The sequence below is a fragment of the Tachyglossus aculeatus genome, unplaced genomic scaffold (assembly GCF_015852505.1).
Source record: "Tachyglossus aculeatus isolate mTacAcu1 unplaced genomic scaffold, mTacAcu1.pri scaffold_82_arrow_ctg1, whole genome shotgun sequence".
In the NCBI taxonomy this organism is placed as follows: Eukaryota; Metazoa; Chordata; class Mammalia; order Monotremata; family Tachyglossidae; genus Tachyglossus; species Tachyglossus aculeatus.
In genome coordinates, this window is record NW_024045094.1 from 167,960 (window position 1) to 187,688 (window position 19,729).

Genomic DNA, 19,729 nt, shown 5'->3' on the forward strand with positions numbered 1-19,729 from the left:
ATAAGAGGAGAACCAGGAGAGGACGGAGCCTGTGAAGCCAAGGTTGGATAGCGTGTTGAGGAGAAGGGGGTGGTCCACAGTGTTGAAGGCAGCTGAGAGGTCGTGGAGGATTAGGATAGAGCAGGAGCACTTAGTACAGTGCTCTGCACACATTAGGAAGAAGCAGCGTGGCTCAGTGGGAAGAGCCCGGGCTTTGAAGTCAGAGGTCATGGGTTCAAATCCCAACTCCACCAACTGTCAGCTGTGTGACTTTGGGCAAGTCACTTCACTTCTCTGGGCCTCAGTTCCCTCATCTGTAAAATGGGGTGAAGACTGTGAGCCCCACGTGGGACAACCTGATCACCTTGTATCTCCCCAGCGCTTAGAACAGTGCTTTGCACAGAGTAAGCGCTTAATAAATGTCATTAAAAAAATTGAGTATTCAGTAAATGCCACTGAGCTATTGCTTGATGTGTTCAGACCCCTACATGTATCAATACTATTGAACTCTATAGGTGATCAATGAATACAACTGCTTTATTTATTAAAATGGGAATCAATCATATTTATTGATCACTTACAGTGTTTAGAGCGCTGTACTAAGTGCTTGGGAGGGTACGCTATGATATAATTTGTAGAAGTGTTACCTGCCCAACTTACAGACTGGAGGGAATGCCAATGTTTCTGAATTGAAGTTCCCCTCTTCCTTTCCAGGGAGTCAGCATCACCTCCCAGAAATGACCAACATCTCCACCATGGCTGAATTCCTCCTCCTAGGGTTCTCTGACATCCGGGAGCTGCAGTTGGTCTATGCCACGCTGTTCCTCCTTGTCTACCTAGCGGCCCTTCTGGGGAATCTCCTCATTGTTGCTGTCACCACCCTCGAACAGCGTCTCCATGCCCCCATGTACTTCTTTCTCAAGAACTTGTCCTTCATAGACCTCTGCTACATTTCTACAACGGTACCCAAATCTATTGTCAACTCCTTGACCAGTGACAGTTCCATCTCCTTTCTGGGTTGTGTCTCCCAGCTCTCCCTAGTGATCTTCTTTGGTGCTTCAGAGTTTTTTGTCCTCACTGCAATGTCTTATGACCGCTATGCCGCCATCTGCTCCCCACTGCACTATGAGCTCATCATGAACGAAACAGCCTGTCTGTGCATACTAGCAGCGTCATGGCTCACTGGGGGTCTGTTTGCAGTCTTGTTTTCAACTTCTACCTTCTCACTGACCTTTTGTGGGTCGAATGCTGTTCAGCAGTTCTTCTGTGACGTCCCCTCTCTACTGAAGATCTCCTGCTCTGAAGTCCACATTGCCATTGACGTGAGTGTGGCTGTTGGGTTAGTCTTAGATGCTGTCTGCTTCATTTACATCATCCTCTCCTATGTCTTCATCTTCTCAGCTGTGCTGAGGATGCCGTCCTCCGAGGGCCGAACCAAAGCCTTCTCCACCTGCCTGCCCCATCTCACTGTCATCATCATTTTTCTCTTTACCGCAGCGTTTGCCTATCTCAAACCACCTTCAGACTCACCCTCTGCTCTAGATATGTTGGTTTCCATGTTCTACACCGTGGTGCCCCCCACTGTGAACCCCCTTATCTACAGCCTGAGGAACAGGGATCTGAAGGCTGCTCTGGGCAGGATCCTAAAGGGGACATTCTTCCCCCAGCATCCATCCTGGGACAAAATGTCTGTGTCCATGTACCAATAATCCCCTACCCCGCCTTAAAACAGGAATTGCCGTTAGACATATATTGGTGTCATCCTCGACTCCACTCTCTCGTTCACCCCTCACAACCAAGCCATCACCAAAACCTGCCGGTCTCACCTCAACAACATTGCCAAGATCCGCCCTTTCCTCTCCATCTAAACCAATACCCTGCTCGTTCAAGCTCTCATCCTATCCCGTCTGGATTACTGTATCAGCCTCCTCTCTGATCTCCCATCCTCCTGTCTCTCCCCACTTCAATCCATACTTCATGCCGCTGCCCGGATTGTCTTTGTCCAGAAAGGCTCTGGGCATGTTACTCCCCTCCTCAAAAATCTCCAGTGGCTACCAGTCAACCTACGCATCAGGCAGAAACTCCTCACCCTCGGCTTCAAGGCTCTCCATCACCTCGCCCCCTCCTACCTCACCTCCCTTCTTTCCTTCTAACAGCCCAGTCTGCACCCTCTGCTCCTCTGCCACTAATCTCCTCACCATGCCTCGTTCTCGCCTGTCCCGCCATCGACCCCCAGCCCACGTCATCCCCCAGGCCTGGATTGCCCTCCCTCTGCACATCCACCAAGCTAGCTCTTTTCCTCCCTTCAAGGCCGTACTGAGAGCTCACCTCCTCCAGGAGGCCTTCCCAGACTGAGCCCCCTCCTTTCTCTTTTAGACTGTGAGCCCACTGTTGGGTAGGGATTGTCTCTATATGTTGCCAACTTGTACTTCCCAAGCACTTAGTACAGTGCTCTGCACACAGTAAGCGCTCAATAAATATGATTGATTGATTGATTAATTGATTTCTCTCCCTCTCCTCCCCCTCTCCATCCTCCCCACCTTACCTCCTTCCTTACCTCCTTCCCCTCCCCACAGCACCTGTATATATGTATATATGTTTGTATGTATTTATTACTCTATTTATTTATTTATTTTATTTGTACATATTTATTCTATTTATTTTATTTTTTTAATATGTTTTGTTTTGTTCTCTGTCTCCCCCTTCTAGACTGTGAGCCCACTGTTGGGTAGGGACCGTCTCTATATGTTGCCAACTTGTACTTCCCAAGCGCTTAGTACAGTGCTCTGCACACAGTAAGCACTCAATAAATACGATTGAATGAATGAATGAATATATACCACTGAACCAAAGGCCCAAAGAACAACTCTGGATATTCAGGATTTGTCAAGATCCAGGAGGTTGGCTGATAGGACTAGGTCGTGATTGACAATGCATTCCCTAGGAGGCTTCATGGCTAAATGGCACGTGAATGGGTGTCACATCACCTGAGTTCTAATCCCAGCTCGGCCACTGGCCTGCTGTGTGACCTGGCCTTAGTGTCTTACCATTCCTGGGCTCTCACTTCCTCTTACACTCTGAGCCCTTGTGGGACAGAAAACGTGTCTGATTGGATTGTAATTTCATCTTTGGGCTGCAAGCCCATTGTGGGCACTGATTGAATCTACCAACTCCACTGTATTGTACTTTTCAAAGAGCTTACTACAATGTTCTGCCCACAATAAACACACAACACATACCATCGATCGATTGAATTATTTTGTTTCTGCTTCATCACGTGGCACAGACGTTGACACAGAAATTGTTAACACTGAATAATAAAAGTGATAATAATCATAATAATGGTGTTTGAAAGTGGACAGAGACATTCACTGATGGAACTCTAGTTTCCAGAACCCAGGTTAATGCATCATCGCAACAGGAGGAGCCATTTCCATCCTATTCTTCCTCAAGCCAGGAATTTCTCCTTCCCATCATCCCATTCTCAAAACCTCAGCCCCCTGCCCCACCCCACTCAGCCTGGGGGAGAACCATAGGATGGATTCAGAGGACTGTCTTGGTCTGTCTAGCTTTGCAATCAGAAGGTGTCAGAAAATGAAATCGTTCCATTGACTGATTGAATGAGAAGCTCTGCTTCTCGTGTATCACCTGTAACCACCTGTAACGCAGTGGCCTCGTTATCTCTGGGGATGGGGGACTCTCTGGAGAACATCTCCCTGCCCACAGGAGATCAGAGAGGGGCTGAGGGTGCCACGCCAACCCTTCCTTCATAGCCGGCTGCATCCAAGAACTGGAGTGGAGAGAAGACCATCCCAAGCCAGCTGAAGTCAGAGCCCTCCAGTCCTACGCTGCCCCAGTGAGTGTGACCGGGGGATGGTGGAGCGGGAGGGAAAAACAATGATGGGGATACAAGAGATGGAGCCATTCAGGGGAAGTGCTCACACATGGGGACAGTGTCGGACTTTGGGGCAGGGCTACATCCACAGAGCGGCAGGTGGGCTTTCAGGAGGCTACGTATTTGACAGTGCAGTGGCCCCAACCATCGCTCATCTCCCCTTCCTCATTCATTCATTCATTCATTCAATCATATTTATTGAGCGCTTACTGTGTGCAGAGCACTGTACTAAGTGCTTGGAAAGTACAAGTTGGCAACATATAGAGACAATCCCTACCCAACAGTGGGCTCACAGTCTAGAAGGGGGAGACAGAGAACAAAGCAAAACATATTAACAAAATAAAATAAATACAATAAATATGTACAAATAAATAAATAAAAAGTAATAAATACGTACAAACATATATACATATATACGGGTGCTGTGGGGAGGGGAAGGAGGTAAGGCGGGGGGGATGGGGAGGGGAAGGAGGTAAGGCGGGGGTGGGGAGGGGGGAGGGGGAGAGGAAGGAGGGGGCTCAGTCTGGGAAGGCCTCCTGGAGGAGGTGAGCTCTCAGTAGGGCCTTGAAGGGAGGAAGAGAGCTAGCTTGGGGGATGTACGGAGGGAGGGCATTCCAGGCCAGGGGGATGACATGGGCCAGGGCTCGACAGTGGGACAGGTGAGAACGAGGCACGGTGAGGAGATTAGCGGCAGAGGAGCAGAGGGTGCGGGCTGGGCTGTAGAAGGAGAGAAGGGAGGTGAGGTAGGAGGGGGCGAGGTGATAGAGAGTCTTGAAGCTGAGGGTGAGGAGTTTTTGCCTGATGTGTAGGTTGATTGGTAGCCACTGGAGATTTTTGAGGAGGGGAGTAACATGCCCAGAGCGTTTCTGGACAAAGACAATCCGGGCAGCGGTGTGAAGTATGGATTGAAGTGGGGAGAGACAGGAAGATGGAAGATCAGAGAGGAGGCTGATACAGTAATCCAGACGGGATAGGATGAGAGCTTGAACGAGCAGGGTATTGGTTTGGATGGAGAGGAAAGGGCGGATCTTGGCAATGTTGTGGAGGTGAGACCGGCAGGTTTTGGTGACGGCTTGGATGTGAGGGGTGAACGAGAGAGCGGAGTCAAAGATGACACCAAGGTTGCGGGCTTGTGAGACGGGAAGGATGGTAGTGCCATCAACAGTGATGGGGAAGTCAGGGAGAGGGCAAGGTTTGGGAGGGAAGAGAAGGAGTTCAGTCTTGGACATGTTGAGTTTTAGGTGGCGGGCAGACATCCAGATGGAGATGTCCTGAAGGCAGGAGGAGATGCGAGCCTGGAGGGAGGGAGAGAGAGCAGGGGCAGAGATGTAGATTTCCTCATCCACCTCCATCCAGCTAACATGGAAGTCGCTTCCTGCCCGCGGCCGTGCAGCACAGCATCCGCATTATGCTGTGGTCACTTCGGCCAGGAGTGGGTCCTGGACATCAGAAAATGTTTCTGGTGAGAAATGACATGGAGGGAATGGGAGGGTGTGATTGGTTTTAGACCAGGAGCACTATCATCAACTCCTCCATGCAGGAATGTTGGGTGAACACAATGGAGGTAAGAGATTCAATCCCTTCCCTCCTGGGCTTACCAGTCTGCCGGTGCTAGACTGACTCAAAAGAATCTACAGCTAGGGGGAAATAAGAATGGAAAGGTGGATGCACAGATTAATAAATGCTTAGTAATGTGAATCTATAGGTAGGGAAGTGCAATGAGCAGTTGTGAATGTGTAAATGCAGAGGTGGGATCTGCCCTGATTTGGCATGGGGAGAAGAAACATCAATCTGGGCAAATTTGAAGGGAGAAGGAGATTCGGGAAGAAATAAGTATCTAAGCCATGTTTTGGAGAAGGGAATGTCCTTTTTCATTCATTCATTAATTCCGTCGTATTTATTGAGCGCTTACTGTGCGCAGAGCAGTGTACAAAGTGCTTGGGAAGTACAAATCGGCAACATATAGAGAAGGTCCCTACCTAAATACGGGCTCACCATCTAGAAGGGGGAGACAGACAACAAAACAAAACAAGTAGACAGGTGACAATACCAACGGGAGAAATAGAATTATAGCTATATACACATCATTAGTGAAATGAATTGAGTAATAAATATGTACAAATATACACAAGTGCTGAGGGGAGGGGAAGGGGGTAGGGTGGCGGGAGCGGGGAGGATGGGGAGGGGAGGAGGAGGAGAGGAAAAGGGAGAAGATCTATTTCCAAGGTCTAGAGGGTAGCTGGTAAAGACAGAAAGGGAAACAAGGAGGACACCGGTCAAAAGCCTTGAAGCTAGTGGCAAGGAGTTGATTGGAGCCGATCAGGCTTCAGTCTGTTTCATTTTCCTCTGAGAACCACAATCAGATTTGTTTTGTTGGCAGCTGCATTGTGTATCCAAGGTGGGGCAGGGGAGGCAGTGAGCAAACCTTGGCTGGCAGAGGTCTGGAGGGGAGGAGGAGAAGGGAATCTTCTCCCATCACATTCCAGGGAAAAAGTGTGTCTGGGCCCAGGGAGAGGCAAACAGTAGTGGTAGTAGTAAGGGGCCCTGGGTTCGAATCCTGCCTCTGCCATTCATTCATTCATTCATTCATTCAATCATTGATTGAGTGCTTACTGTGTGCAGAGCACTGTACTAAGCACTTAGAAAGTACAATTTGGCAACAGATAGGTACAATCCCTACCCAACAACCGGCTTGGGGACCTAGGTTCTAATTCCGGCTCTGCCCCTGTTTGCTGTGTGACATTGGGCGAGTCCCTTTGCTTCTCTGTGCCTCAGATACTGCCTCTGGAAAATGGGAATTTAGAATGAGTCTCACATGCTAGAAATCCTTGAAGATAATTATGAGGTATTTTTGTTTCATGTGAAAAGATACATGGTGTCAGTGAAGGGTTTGGAGGAGAGATGTTTGAGCGTTTCTTTGTCTTCTCTTATGCTTTTGTGTCATCTCTGACCCGTAGTGAATGAATGGACATATCTCTCCAGGAATGCCCCATTCTCCAACTGCAAATGTTCTGGTAGTTCATCCATAGAGTTTTCTTGGTAAAAATACACAAGTGGTTTACCATTGTCTTCTTCCGTGCAGTGAACTTGAGCCTCCTCCTCGACTATCTCCCATGACACTGCTGCCCAGCACAGGTAAGTTTTGACTTGCAGCAGATTGCCTTCCACCCGCTAGCCACTGCCCAAGCTAGGAATGGAATGGGTATGCCGCTGCTTAACCGTCCAACTGGTAGCCGAGACTGGTAGAGTACTGAAAACTCTCCAGGTACAATTCTGAGTTGGGGGAGTGATGCTTTAGCAAATAGTTAAATGAGTAAATGAGTGGCTAAATAGGTGTGGGTTGGTGTGACTGGGTGTATTTATGTGTAAGCAGCCACAGTCAGTTGAAAGGAGTGTGTGTGTGTGTGTGTGTGTGTGTGTGTGTGTGTGTGTGTGTGTGTGTGTGTCTGAGTCACTGGCTGGGGCCCCGCAGCACAGCGTCAGCATTATGCTGCGGTCACTGCGGCCAGAAGTGGGTCCTGGATGTCAGAAAATGTTTCTGGTGGGAAATGACAGGGAGGGAATGAGAGACTGTGATTGGTTCTAGACCACCAGCACTATCATCAACTCCTCTATGCAGAAATGTCTGGTGAACATAATGGAGGTAAGAGATTCAATCCCTTCCCTCCTGGACTTGGCAGTCTGCTGGGCTAGACTGAGCCAAAATAATTTACAGCTAGGGGAAAATGAGCATGAAAATGTTAATGCACAGCTTAATAAGTTCTTACATAGTGATGTGACTCTATAGGCGGGTTAGAGCTATGAGCAGTTGTGAATGTGTAAATGCAGAGGTGGCATCTGGCGGATTTGACATGGAGAGAAGAAACATCAACCTGGGCAAATTTGGAGGGAGAGGGTGATTCGGGCAGAAGGGTGGATCTTAGCCATGTGTTGGAGAAGGGAATGTCCTTGGAGAGGCAGAGGGAGAAGATCTATCTCCAAGGGCTGGAGGGGAGTTGGTGAAAAGGGAAGGGAAACACTGAGGAGAACACCGGTAAAAAGCCTTGAAGCTAATGGCAAGGAGTTGATTGGAGTCAACCAAACTTCAATCGGATTCATTTTCCTCATTTGTACAATAGCTTGTGCAGTGGCTAGCGAGTGGAAGGCAATCTGCTTCAAGTCACAACGCACCTGTTCTGGGCAGCAGTGGTAGGGGAGAGAGAGAGTCAGGCTTACTGGGTGGATGAACGCAATGGTAAACCACTCCTCTGTTTTTACCAAGAAAACTCTATGGATACAGTATCAGAACGCTTGCAGATGGAGGTGGGGCATTCTGGGAGAGATCCGTCCATAGAGTCACTATGGGTCGGAGGCGAATCGACAGCATAAGTCAAGACATGCCAGACCACTACACATATTAATACTATTGTACACTACAGGTGACAAATAAATACAACAGGTAGATTGAATGATAATGATGATGTAAAATGGGGATTAAGACTGTGAGCACACACACCCCCACCCCGTGGGACAACCTGATCACCTTGTATAATCCCCAGCACTTAGAACAGTGCTTTGCACATAGTAAGTGCTTAATAAATGCTGTTATTATTTTTATTATTATCATTATATTTGTTAAGTGCTCACTATGTGTGAAGCACTGTTCTAAATGCTGGCAAACTCCAAAAGGAATTAGTGTTGATTCCTTTATTGATGCTATCAATCCATCGTATTTATTAAGCATTTATGGTATGCAGAGTCTACCCACTAGACTGTTACCTCCTGGTGAGCAGAAAAATATCTGCCAACTCCATTGGATTGAACTCTCCCAAGCACTTAGTACAGTGCTCTGCACACAGTGAGTATTCAGTAAATACCGTTGAGCTATTGATTGATGTGTTCATACCCCAACATGTATCAATACTGTTGAACTCTATAGATGATCAATGAATACAACTGCTTTATTTATTGAAATGGGAATCAATCCTATTTATTGATCACATACAGTGTGTAGAGCACTATACCAAGTGCTTGAGAGAGTACAATATGATATAATTTGTAGAAGTGTTACCTGCCCAAAAGGAACATACAGTCTGGAGGGAATGCCAATGTTTCTAAATTGAAGTTCCCCTTTTCCTTTCCAGGGAGTCGGCATCACCTCCCAGAAATGACCAACATCTCCACGGTGGCTGAATTCCTCCTCCTGGGGTTGTCTGACATCCGGGAGTTGCAGCTGGTCTATGGCACGCTGTTCCTCCTTGTCTACCTAGCCGCCCTTCTGGGGAATCTCCTCATTATTGCTGTCACCACCCTCGATCAGCGTCTCCACACCCCCATGTACTTCTTTCTCAAGACCTTGTCCTTCATAGACCTCTGCTACATTTCTACAACGGTCCCCAAATCCATTGTCAACTCCTGGACCAGTGACAGCTCCATCTCCTTTCTGGGTTGTGTCTCGCAGCTCTTCCTAGTGATCTTCTTTGGTTCTTCAGAATTTTTTGTCCTCACTGCAATGTGTTATGACCGCTATGCTGCCATCTGCAACCCGCTGCGCTATGAGCTCATCATGAATGAAACAGCCTGTGTGTGCATACTAGCAGCGTCATGGCTCAGTGGGGGTCTGCTTGGAGTCTTGCTTTCAGCTTCTACCTTCTCCCTCACCTTTTGTGGATCCAATGCTGTCGAGCAGTTCTTCTGTGACGTCCCCCCTCTGCTGAAGATCTCCTGCTCTGAGGTCCACATTGCCATTGATGTGAGTGTGGCTACTGGGTTCTTCTCGTCTGCAGTCTGCTTCATTTACATCACCCTCTCCTACGTCCGCATCTTCTCAGCCGTGCTGAGGATGCCATCCTCCGAGGGCCGAACCAAAGCCTTCTCCACCTGCCTGCCCCATCTCACTGTCATCATCATGTTTATCTTTACCGCAGCATTTGCCTATCTCAAACCACCTGCAGACTCACCCTCGACTCTAGATCTGCTGGTTTCCATGTACTACACTGTGGTGCCCCCCACTGTGAACCCCCTTATCTACAGCCTGAGGAACAGGGACCTGCAGGATGCCCTGGGCAGGATCCTAAAGGGGACATTCCTCCACATCCATTCTGGGACAAAATGTCTGTGTCCATGTACCAATAATCCCCTACCACCCCTTAGAAAAGGAATTGCCCTGTGACATAACGATATATACCACTGACCCAGAGGCCCAAACAGCAAGTTGGGATATTCAGGGTTTGTCCAGGTCAGGGAGGTTGGGTGATAGGACTAGGTCTTATCTTGAGAGGCGACAGGGGCATTCACTGATGAAACTCTAGTTTCCAGAACCCAGTTGAGTAAATCATCACACCAGGAGGAGCCATTTCCAAATAATTCTTCCTCAAGCCAGGAATTTCTCTTTCCCATCACCCCATTCTCAAAATCTCAGTCCCCGCCCCACCCAACTCACCCTGGGGGAGGGTCAGAGGATAGAGTCAGAGGAATCTCTTGCTCTCTCGAGCTTTGAAATCAGAACATGTCAGCAAATGAAATCGATCAATTTACGGGTTGAATGAGAAGCTGATTGTCTAAAGTGGTTTAGGAGATGAAGCTGAAACCACGCAGTTGATGTAGATTGTCAGTAACTTTAGAAGTAGTTGTGATGTTGGGAGGCAGATGCTGTTGTTTCCATGGGAACCCTGGGGTACAGCACCATTGCTCTAGCTTTAGGGACTGGGCCTTTATCTCTACAAGACCTCAGGGACCTCACAGGCCGAGATTTTTGGCATCGGCCAGATCCAGAGGTCCCACCTGAGTTGATCCTCCAGGGGCTCCACATGCAACAGTGGCTGCTTCCTCTTTGGGAATGGGGGACTCTCTGGAGGTCATCTCCCTGCCCATAGAAGATCAGAGAGGGGCTGAGGTTGCCATGCTGTCCCTTCCTTCCTAGCCAGCTGCACCCAAGAACTGGAGTGGAGAGAGGTCCATCCCAACCCAGCAGAGGTCAGAGCCCTCCAGCCCTACGCTGCCCCAGTGATTGTGACCTGGGGGGTGGAGGAGGAGGAGGCAAAGATCATGATGGGGATGCAAGAGACGGAGCCATTCAGGTGTAATGCTCACACATGGGCCCAGTGTCGGACTTTGGGGCAGGGCTACATCCCCAGAGGGGCAGATGGGTTTTCAGGAGGGTAGGTTTTTGACAGTGCAGTGGCCCCAGCCATCACTCATCTCCCTTTCCTCATCCACCTCCATCCAGCTAAAATGGAAGCCGCTTGCCTGGCTGGGGCCCTTCAGCACAGGGTCGGCACTTTGGCCAGGAGTGGGTCCTGGACGTCAGAAAATGTTTCTGGTGGGAAATGACAGGGAGGGAATGAGAGAGTGTGATCGGTTTTAGACCAACAGCACTATCATCAGCTCCTCAGTGCAGGAATGTCGGGTGAACGCAATGGAGGTAAGAGATTCATTCCTTCCCTCCTGGATTTACCAGTCTGCTGGGCTAGACTGATCCCAAAGAATTTACAGCTAGGAGGAAATAAGAATGGAAAGGTGGATGCACAGCTTAATAAGTGCTTACATAGTCATGTGACTCTATCGGTACGGAAGAGCTGTGAGCAGACAGACATCAATATAAATAAATTACAGGTAAGTATATAAGTGCCGTGGGGACTGGGCACTTAGTACGTGCTATTGGGCAGGGCGCTCGGTACGTGCGGAGCATTGTCCTAAGCTCTTGGGAGAGTTCACTACGACAGAATTAGGGGACCGATTCCTTGACAATAACTAGGTTCCAGGCTAGAGGGGGAGAGAGACCAAAGCCCTTAGGTTTGGGCAGGAGTCTCCCACGGCCTCAAATGGGCCGAATCCCCATCGGACTCTCTGCTGTCTAAATGTCAGACTCCTCCGTGGGCTCCATAGGGAGGCAGAGTGGCCTAGCGGAGAGAGTGGCGGGCTGGGAGTCAGGAGACCCAGGTTCTGATCCCGGCTCCGCCACTCGCCTGCCGTGGGGGATGTTGATCTTTCTGGGCTTCACTTTCCTCATCTGTAAAATGGGGAGAAGACACTCGCTCTCCCAACCGCTTAGACTGTGGTAGTCTTTGTAGACTAGAGGAGCAGTGTGGCCTAGTGAATACAGCACAGGCCTGGGAATCAGAAGGACCTGGGCTCTTATCTTGGCTCTGCCAATTGTCTGCTGGGTGACCTTGAGTGGATCATTTCACTTCTCTGGGGCTTAGTTCCCTCATCTGTAAAATGGGGATTAAGAGTGTGAGCCCCACGTGGGACAACCTGATCACCTTGTATCCATCCCAGCCCTTAGAACAGTGCTTGGCACATAGCAAGCACTTAACAAATACCATCATTATTATTATTCATTCATTCATTCATTCATTCATTCAATCGTATTTATTGAGCGCTTACTGTGTGCAGAGCACTGTACTAAGCGCTTGGGAAGTACAAGTTGGCAGCATATAGAGATGGTCCCTACCCAACAGTGGGCTCACAGTCTAGAAGGGGGAATGGGAATAATGATAATAATAATAATAATTATTATTATTATTATTATTATCATGCAAGGTCATCAGATTGTCCCACATGGGACTCACAGTCTTCATCCCCATTTTGCAGATGAGGTAGTGACTTGCCCAAGGTCAAAAAGCAGACAAGTGGCAGAGTTGGGGTTAGAATCCATGTCCTCTGACACCCAAGCCCGTGAACTTCCCACTAGGCCATGCCTTCTCATAATAATAATAATAATAATAATAATAATAATAATAATAATAATAATAATAATAATGATAATGGTATCTGTTATGGGCTTACTATGTGCCAAGCACTGTACTGAGTTCTGGGGTGGTTACGAGGATGGCAGGTTGGACACAGTCTTTGTCCCACATGGGTCTTACAGTCTTCATCCCCATTTTCCAGATGAGGGAACTGAAGCACAGAGAAGTGAAGGGCCTTTCCCAAGATCTCACGGCAGGCAAGTGGTGGAGCCGGGAATACAGCCCAGATGCTCCTGAGAAGCAGCGTGGCTCAGTGGAAAGAGCACGGGCTTTGGAGTTGGAGGTCAGGGGTTCAAATCTTGGCTCCACCAGTTGTCAGCTGTGTGACTTTGGGCAAGTCACTTAACTTCTCTGTGCCTCAGTTGCCTCATCTGTAAAGTGGGGATTAAGGCTGTGAGCCCCCTGTGGGACAACCCGATCACCTTGTGACCTCCCCAGAGCTTAGAACAGTGCTTTACACATAGTAAGCGCTTAATAAATGCCATCATCATCATCATCATCCCAGGCCTGGGTTCTACCTACCAGGCCACGCTGTTTCCCAGTTAAATAGTCACTTCACTACTCTAGGTAGCAGTTTCCTCATCTGGACAATGGGGGCAAGCTATCTGCTGGAGTGAGTTTGCAGGAAACTGTAGACCGAACTCCCCCCTTAGACTCTAACCTCGTTGTGGGCAGGGAACGCATCTACCGATTCCGTTGTTTTGTTCTCTCCCAGACACTTAGAACAGTGTTTTGCCCACAATAAGCACTCAATAAATACCTTTGAGATGAGCCACATGAAGCCCAGAGAAACAGTGTGGCCAGAACACGGGCTGGGGTTCTAATCCCATCCCCACCACTTGTCTGCTTGGAGACCTTGGGCAAGTCCCTTCACTTCTCTTGGCCTCAGTTACCTCATCTGGAAAATGGGAATTAAGATTGTGATTCTGAGATGGTGGGGGGAGGGGGCGGGGGGAGATGGGACAGGGGCTATGCCAACCTGATGAGCTTGTATCTACCCCGGTGCTTTGTACAGTGCCTTCAAAAATACCATAAAAATAAACAGACAGAAAGACCATCTGTTGGAACTATGAACTCTTGATTAATCCCTGTAGTATTAGCCAGGTCACCAGATTAGAGATCCTATTGTCTCTCCAACTTCCCCCGCCCATGGGGCAGAGGCCTGGTTGAGAGTATCCTTACCCTTTGTACATTCAGTCATTTATTGAGCAGTTACAGCGTACAGAGCACTGTACTAAGCGCTTGGGAGAGAACAGTAAAACAATAACCAGGCAATTTCCCTGCCCACAACAAGCTGACAGTCTAGAGGGGGAGTCAGACATGAATAGACATAATAAATTACAGATATGGACATAAGCGCTGTCTCTACCCTGACACCAAATTGGCTCCTGCTGTGACACAGTAAGAACATTACTGTAAATTCTGTCATATCAGCGAGGTACGGAAGTGAGTATTTTGGTCAAATGATGTTTTTGTATTTGCTTGGAAAATTTGGTTTTGACCCTCTAGACTGCTAGCTTGTTGTGGGCAGGGAATGTGTCTGTCTGGTGCTATATTGTACTCTCCCAAGTGCTCGGTACAGTGCTTTGCACACAGTAAGCGCTCAATAAATACGATTGAATGAATGATACTTGGGAGATCCTGTCGCCACTGCCCCCCACCCCCCAACTCATGTTGGGTCGGAAAGACAACCCCTGCCCCTTTCAAAGTTCCACACATCACGTGTGTCACAGAATGATGTCATTCGCAGTGTCCGGTAGGAGAGAATTTCACTGCAGTTGCGGAAGAGAAGCAGCGTCACTCAGTGGAAAGAGCCCAGGCTTGGGAGTCAGAGGTTGTGGGTTCTAATCCCGGTTCTGCCACTTATCAGCTGTGTGACTTAGGGCAAGTCACTTAACTTCTCTGTGCCTCAGTTACCTCATCTGAAAAATGGGGATTGAGACGGTGAGCCCCACGTGGGACAACCTGATTACCTTGTATCAACCCCTGCGCTTAGAACCGTGTTTTGCACATAGTAAGTGCTTAACAAATACCATCATTATTATCATTATTATTATTATGTGGAACATGGACTGTTTCCAACCTGATTAGCTTGTCTCCACCCCAGTGGCTAGTACAGTGCCTGGTACATAGTAAGCATAGTTAGAGAAGCAGCGTAGCTCAGTGGAAAGAGCCCGGGCTTTGGAGTCAGAGGTCATGGGTTCAAATCTCGGCTCCGCCAATTGTCAGCCGTGGGACTTTGGGCAAGTCACTTCACTTCTCTGGGCCTCAGTTACCTCATCTGGAAAATGGGGATGAAGACTGTGAGCCCCCCGTGGGACAACTTGATCCCCTTGTAACCTCCCCAGCGCTTAGAACAATGCTTTGCACATAGTAAGTGCTTAATAAATGCCATCATTATTGTTATTACTATTAAACTCTTACCATATACCATAAGAAAAAGAGTTCCTGGCCCAGGCCAGAGAAACAGTAAGTCAAGGGATGGAGATGGGAGAATCAAGAGTGAGTTACAGCTTGCAGGTTGGCTTGGGAACAATGAAGAGGAACTGAATAGAGGAGATGGACAGGGGCTGGGGGGATGGGTGGGGGGGCTGGTGTCTCACATGGTAGAAAGCCTGGGAGCTGATTGTGAGGTGTTTTTATTTCATGTGAAAAGATACATGGTGCAAGTGAAGGGTTTGGAGGAGAGGAGAGATGCTGTCTCAGCGATGCTTTGTCTTGTCTTATGCTGTCAAGTCGTCTCCGACCTATCAATGGGCACATCTCTCCCAGAACACCCCATTCTCCATCTTCAAGTTTATCCGTAGAGTTTTCTTGGTAAAAACACAATACAGAAGTGGTATACCATTGCCTTCTTCCCTGCAGTAAACCTGAGTCTCCACCCTCGACTCTCTCCCTTGTTGCTGCTGCCCAGCCCAGGTGAGTTTTGACTTGTAGCAGATTGCTTTCCACTCACTAGCCACTGTGCAAGCTAGGAATGGAATGGCTATACCTTTGCTTGACTCTCTCTCCCATAGCCAAAACTAGTAGAGTACTGGAAACTCTCCAAGTACGATTCTGAGTCGGGGGAGTGATGCTTTAGCAAATAGTTAAATGAGTAAATGAGTGGCTAAATATTTATGGGTTTGTGTGGCTGTGTGCGCTTATGTGTAAGTAACCGCAGGCAGTTGAAGCGTGTGTGTGTGTGTGTGTGTGTGTGTGTGTGAGAGAGAGTGTGTGTGTGCGCCAGAGTGGCTGTGTGTGTGTGGTTGCATATATCTCCATGATAAGTGTGTTTACATATGGGGTTTTTTTTTGTCTATTATGAAATCATTGAGAGCAATTCATAGCCATCATGTGCATCTCTTGATAATAATAATAATAATAATAATAATAATGACATTTGTTAAGTGCTTACTATGTGCCAGGCACTGTTCTAAGCGCTGGGGGGGAATACAAGGTAATCAGATTGCCCCACATGGGGCTCATAGTCTTAATTCCCTTTTACAGATGAGGGAACTGAGGCACAGAGAAGTGAAGTGACTGGCCCGAAGTCACTCAGCTGGTAAGTGGCAGAGCTGGGATTAGAACCCATGACCTCTGACTCCCAAGCCCGTGCTCTTTCCACTGAGCCACACTTGCTAGCCATGTGACTTTGGGCCAGTCACTTCACTTCTCTGGGCCTCGGTTACCTCATCTGCAAAACGGGAATGCAATCTTCACTTCTCTGGGCCTCAGCTACCTCATCTGGAAAACGGGAACGCAATCCCTGATCTCCCTCAGTCTTAGACTCTGAGCCCAAGTGTGGGACAGGGACTGTATCTGACCAAGAAAAAGTTTCTCTACCCTGGCACTTAGTACAGTGCATGGTACGGAGTAAATGTTTAACAAATACCACACCTTTAACAATAATGAATAATTATGGTATTTCCTAAGTACCAGGCAACGTACGAAGCGCTGGGGTGGATACAAGCAAATCAGATTTGACACATTCCCTGACCCACGTGGGGCTCAAAGTCTCAATCCCATTTGACAGATGAAAAGCTTATCCACCCAAACAGGGACTTGAACCCTGGACCCTCAGATTAAAAGTCTGATGCTCTACCAACTGAGCTATCTGGGCTCCTCTCTGGCCTTCTCCTATCTGTAATTTATTTTAGTTTCTGCCATCTCCACTCATAATGCTAATTGTGGTATTTATAAAGATATTACAACAGACTGATCAAAATATTGAGGGCTGGGTTCAGCGCACGATAATCGAGTCAGACACAGTGTCCATCTCCCGTGGGGCTCAGGGTCTAAGTTGAAAGGAGAAGTATTGAATCCCCATTTTACAGATGAGGGAACTGAGGTAGAGCAAAGTTATATGCCTAAGGTGACACAGCAGGAACGTGGCAGAGCCAGGATTACACATCAAATCCTCTGACTCCCGGGCCTGGGATCTTTCCACTAGGCCCCGCCACAATAGAATGGAAGCACCATAAGGGAAAGGATCATATGAACATTAGCTCTGGTGGTCACGCCACAAAACCACAACAAGGAGGCACTCAGAAGGTCCCAAAAGCAGGTTTATTGTTGTCACACATCAAGAAAGGCACATCCATGGATACACTCTCCAGAACTACTAGAGAATAAACCCACAACAATACCACCACCCTCATATCAATTGGTCTCCAGTATTAACACTGGATGTCCAATGGTTCTCTATGGTACCCGTGTCCCACCTTGGCTGTTGATGAGGTCATCCAGCCCGCATGCATCTATTGCAATCTGGCAAGTGATGTCTCCTCAAGTTGGCCTCTGTACTTTGACACAGTTACTTCTTTATTGCCGCTGTAGACTTCAAGCAAATCTTCCTCCCCGTCCATCTCTCTGTCATGCTATAAATCTGTCACCCTAATCTAGAACCTTGAAGGACTCTAGCTGTCTAAGCACCACCTTCCCATAAAGCACAACATACAGTTATAAATTATGAAGTATACCACAGTCAGTTATGTTTAGTTACATTCTGTATAGTGTTGTGCAACATAAACTCGCAAGCCTTGTGAGTATGCACTTTGCCACATATTACATTCTATATTTTATTGCTGTTGCCGTTTCTCTAAGCCCCCTTTTTATGCACCATATAATCAACCTATAGACTGTAAGCTCCTGGTTGGCAGTGATTTTGTCTACCAACTCTTTTGGATTGTTCTCTCCCAAGTGCTTAGTACAGTGCTCGGCAAAGGCTAAGTGCTCAGTAAATAACACTGCTAGATTAATTGATGGGTAAATACCCCTACCCCCCTCTCAGGATCACACCTGGAGAGTTTCCAGTACCCTACCAGTCTCGGCCAAGGGAGGGAGAATCAAGCAGAGGCATACCCATTCCATTCCTAGCTGGGGCAGTGGCTAGCGAGAAGAAAGCAATCTGCTCCAAGTCAAAAAGCACCTGTTCTGGGCAGCAGTGGCAGGGGAGAGAGTCGAGGGTGGAGACTCAGGTTTACTGGGTGGAAGAAGGCAATGGTAAACCACTTCTCTATTTTTACCAAGAAAACTCTATGAATCCAATACCAGAACGCTTGCAGATGGAGGTGGGGCATTCTGGGAGAGATGTGTCCATGGAGTCGCTACGGGTCAGAGACGAATTGACAGCATAAGACAAGACATGCCAGACCCCTGCACATATTAATACTATGTAACATTATAGGTGATAAATAAATACAACGGATTGATTTACTCCAAAGGGAAGTTGTGTTGATTCCTTCATCGATGCCATCAATCCATCATATTTATTAAGCATTTATCATCTGTGGTGCACTGCATTAACTGCTTGAGAGAGTACAATTTGATATGGTTGGTAGACATGTTCCCTGCCCTCAAGGAACTTACAGTTCAGAGGGAATGCCAATATTTCTAAATTGAAGTGTCCCTCTTCCTTTGCAGGGAGTCAACGTCAACTCCCAGAAATGACCAACATCTCTATCGTGACTGAGTTCCTCCTCCTGGGATTCTCTGACATCCGGGAGCTGCAGCTGCTCCATGCCACGCTGTTCCTCCTTGTCTACCTAATGGCCCTTCTGGAGAATCTCCTCATTGTTGCCGTCACCACCCTCGACCAGCGTCTCCACACCCCCATGTACTTCTTTCTCAAAAACCTGTCCTTCACTGACCTCTGCTACATTTCTACAACGGTACCCAAATCCATTGTCAGCTCCCTGACCAGTGACAGCTCCATCTCCTTTCTGGATTGTGTCTCGCAGCTCTTCCTACTGATCTTCTTTGGTTTTTCAGAGCTATTTGTCCTCACTGCAATGTCTTATGATCGCTATGCCGCCATCTGCTCCCCCTTGCGTTATGAGCTCATCATGAACAAAACAGCCTGTGTGCGCTTAGTAGCAGCATCATGGCTCAATGGGGGTCTGTTTGGAGTCTGGCTTACAGCTTCTACCTTCTCCCTGAACTTTTGTGGGTCCAATGTTGTCCAGCAGTTCTTCTGTGATGTCCCCCCTATGCTGAAGATCTCCTGCTCTGAGGACCACATTGCCATAGATGTGAGTGTGGTTAGTGTGATAGTCTTAGATGGCATCTGTTTCTTTTTCATCATCTTCTCCTATGTCCGCATCTTCTCAGCCGTGCAGAGGATGCCATCCTCTGAGGGCCGGGCCAAAGCCTTCTCCACCTGCCTGCCCCATCTCACTGTCATCATCATTTTTCTCTTCACCGGAGCATTTGCCTATCTCAAACCACCTTCAGATTCCCCCTCGGCTCTGGATCTGCTGGTTTCCATGTCCTACACCGTGGTGCCCCCCACTGTGAACCCCCTTATCTACAGCCTGAGGAACAGGGACCTGAAGGCTGCCCTGGGCAGGATCCTAAAGGGGATATTCCCCCAGCATTCGTTCTGGGACAAAATGTCTGTGTCCAGGTACCGGTAATCCCCTACCACCCCTTTCAAAGAGGAATTTCCCTTAGACATATCCAAATATATCAGTGACCCAGAGTCCCAAAGAACAAGTCTGGATATTCAGGATTTGTCAAGGTCTGGGAGGTTAGCTGATAAGACTAGGTCATGAGTGGCAATGTATTCCCTAGGAGGCCTCATGGCTCAATGACATGTGAATGGGTGTCACATGACCCGAGTTCTAATCCCAGCTCGGCCACT

General features: G+C 48.0%; 2 protein-coding genes and 2 non-coding genes across 4 annotated transcripts; 2 read left to right on the plus strand and 2 right to left on the minus strand.

Annotated features, from left to right (window-relative positions):
- Window positions 1–881: 881 nt before the first annotated feature.
- On the plus strand, window positions 882–9,324 carry LOC119924102 (olfactory receptor 14A2-like; the record flags this gene model as incomplete). The annotated part of the gene is made up of 4 exons (XM_038743152.1): window positions 882–1,604; window positions 3,753–3,835; window positions 5,268–5,336; window positions 9,315–9,324. Coding segments are annotated over 4 exons (885 nt in total), but the record flags the coding sequence as incomplete, so codon positions are not given.
- Window positions 7,020–7,157, minus strand: LOC119924165. Its single transcript, XR_005449060.1, has one exon. It is a non-coding gene; the product is annotated as a small nucleolar RNA SNORA7 (small nucleolar RNA).
- A 113-nt stretch (window positions 9,325–9,437) lies between the features above and the next one.
- On the plus strand, window positions 9,438–18,537 carry LOC119924103 (olfactory receptor 14A2-like; the record flags this gene model as incomplete). The annotated part of the gene is made up of 2 exons (XM_038743153.1): window positions 9,438–9,863; window positions 18,511–18,537. Coding segments are annotated over 2 exons (453 nt in total), but the record flags the coding sequence as incomplete, so codon positions are not given.
- On the minus strand, window positions 16,636–16,708 carry TRNAK-UUU. The gene has a single exon. It is a non-coding gene; the product is annotated as a tRNA-Lys (tRNA).
- Window positions 18,538–19,729: the final 1,192 nt, after the last annotated feature.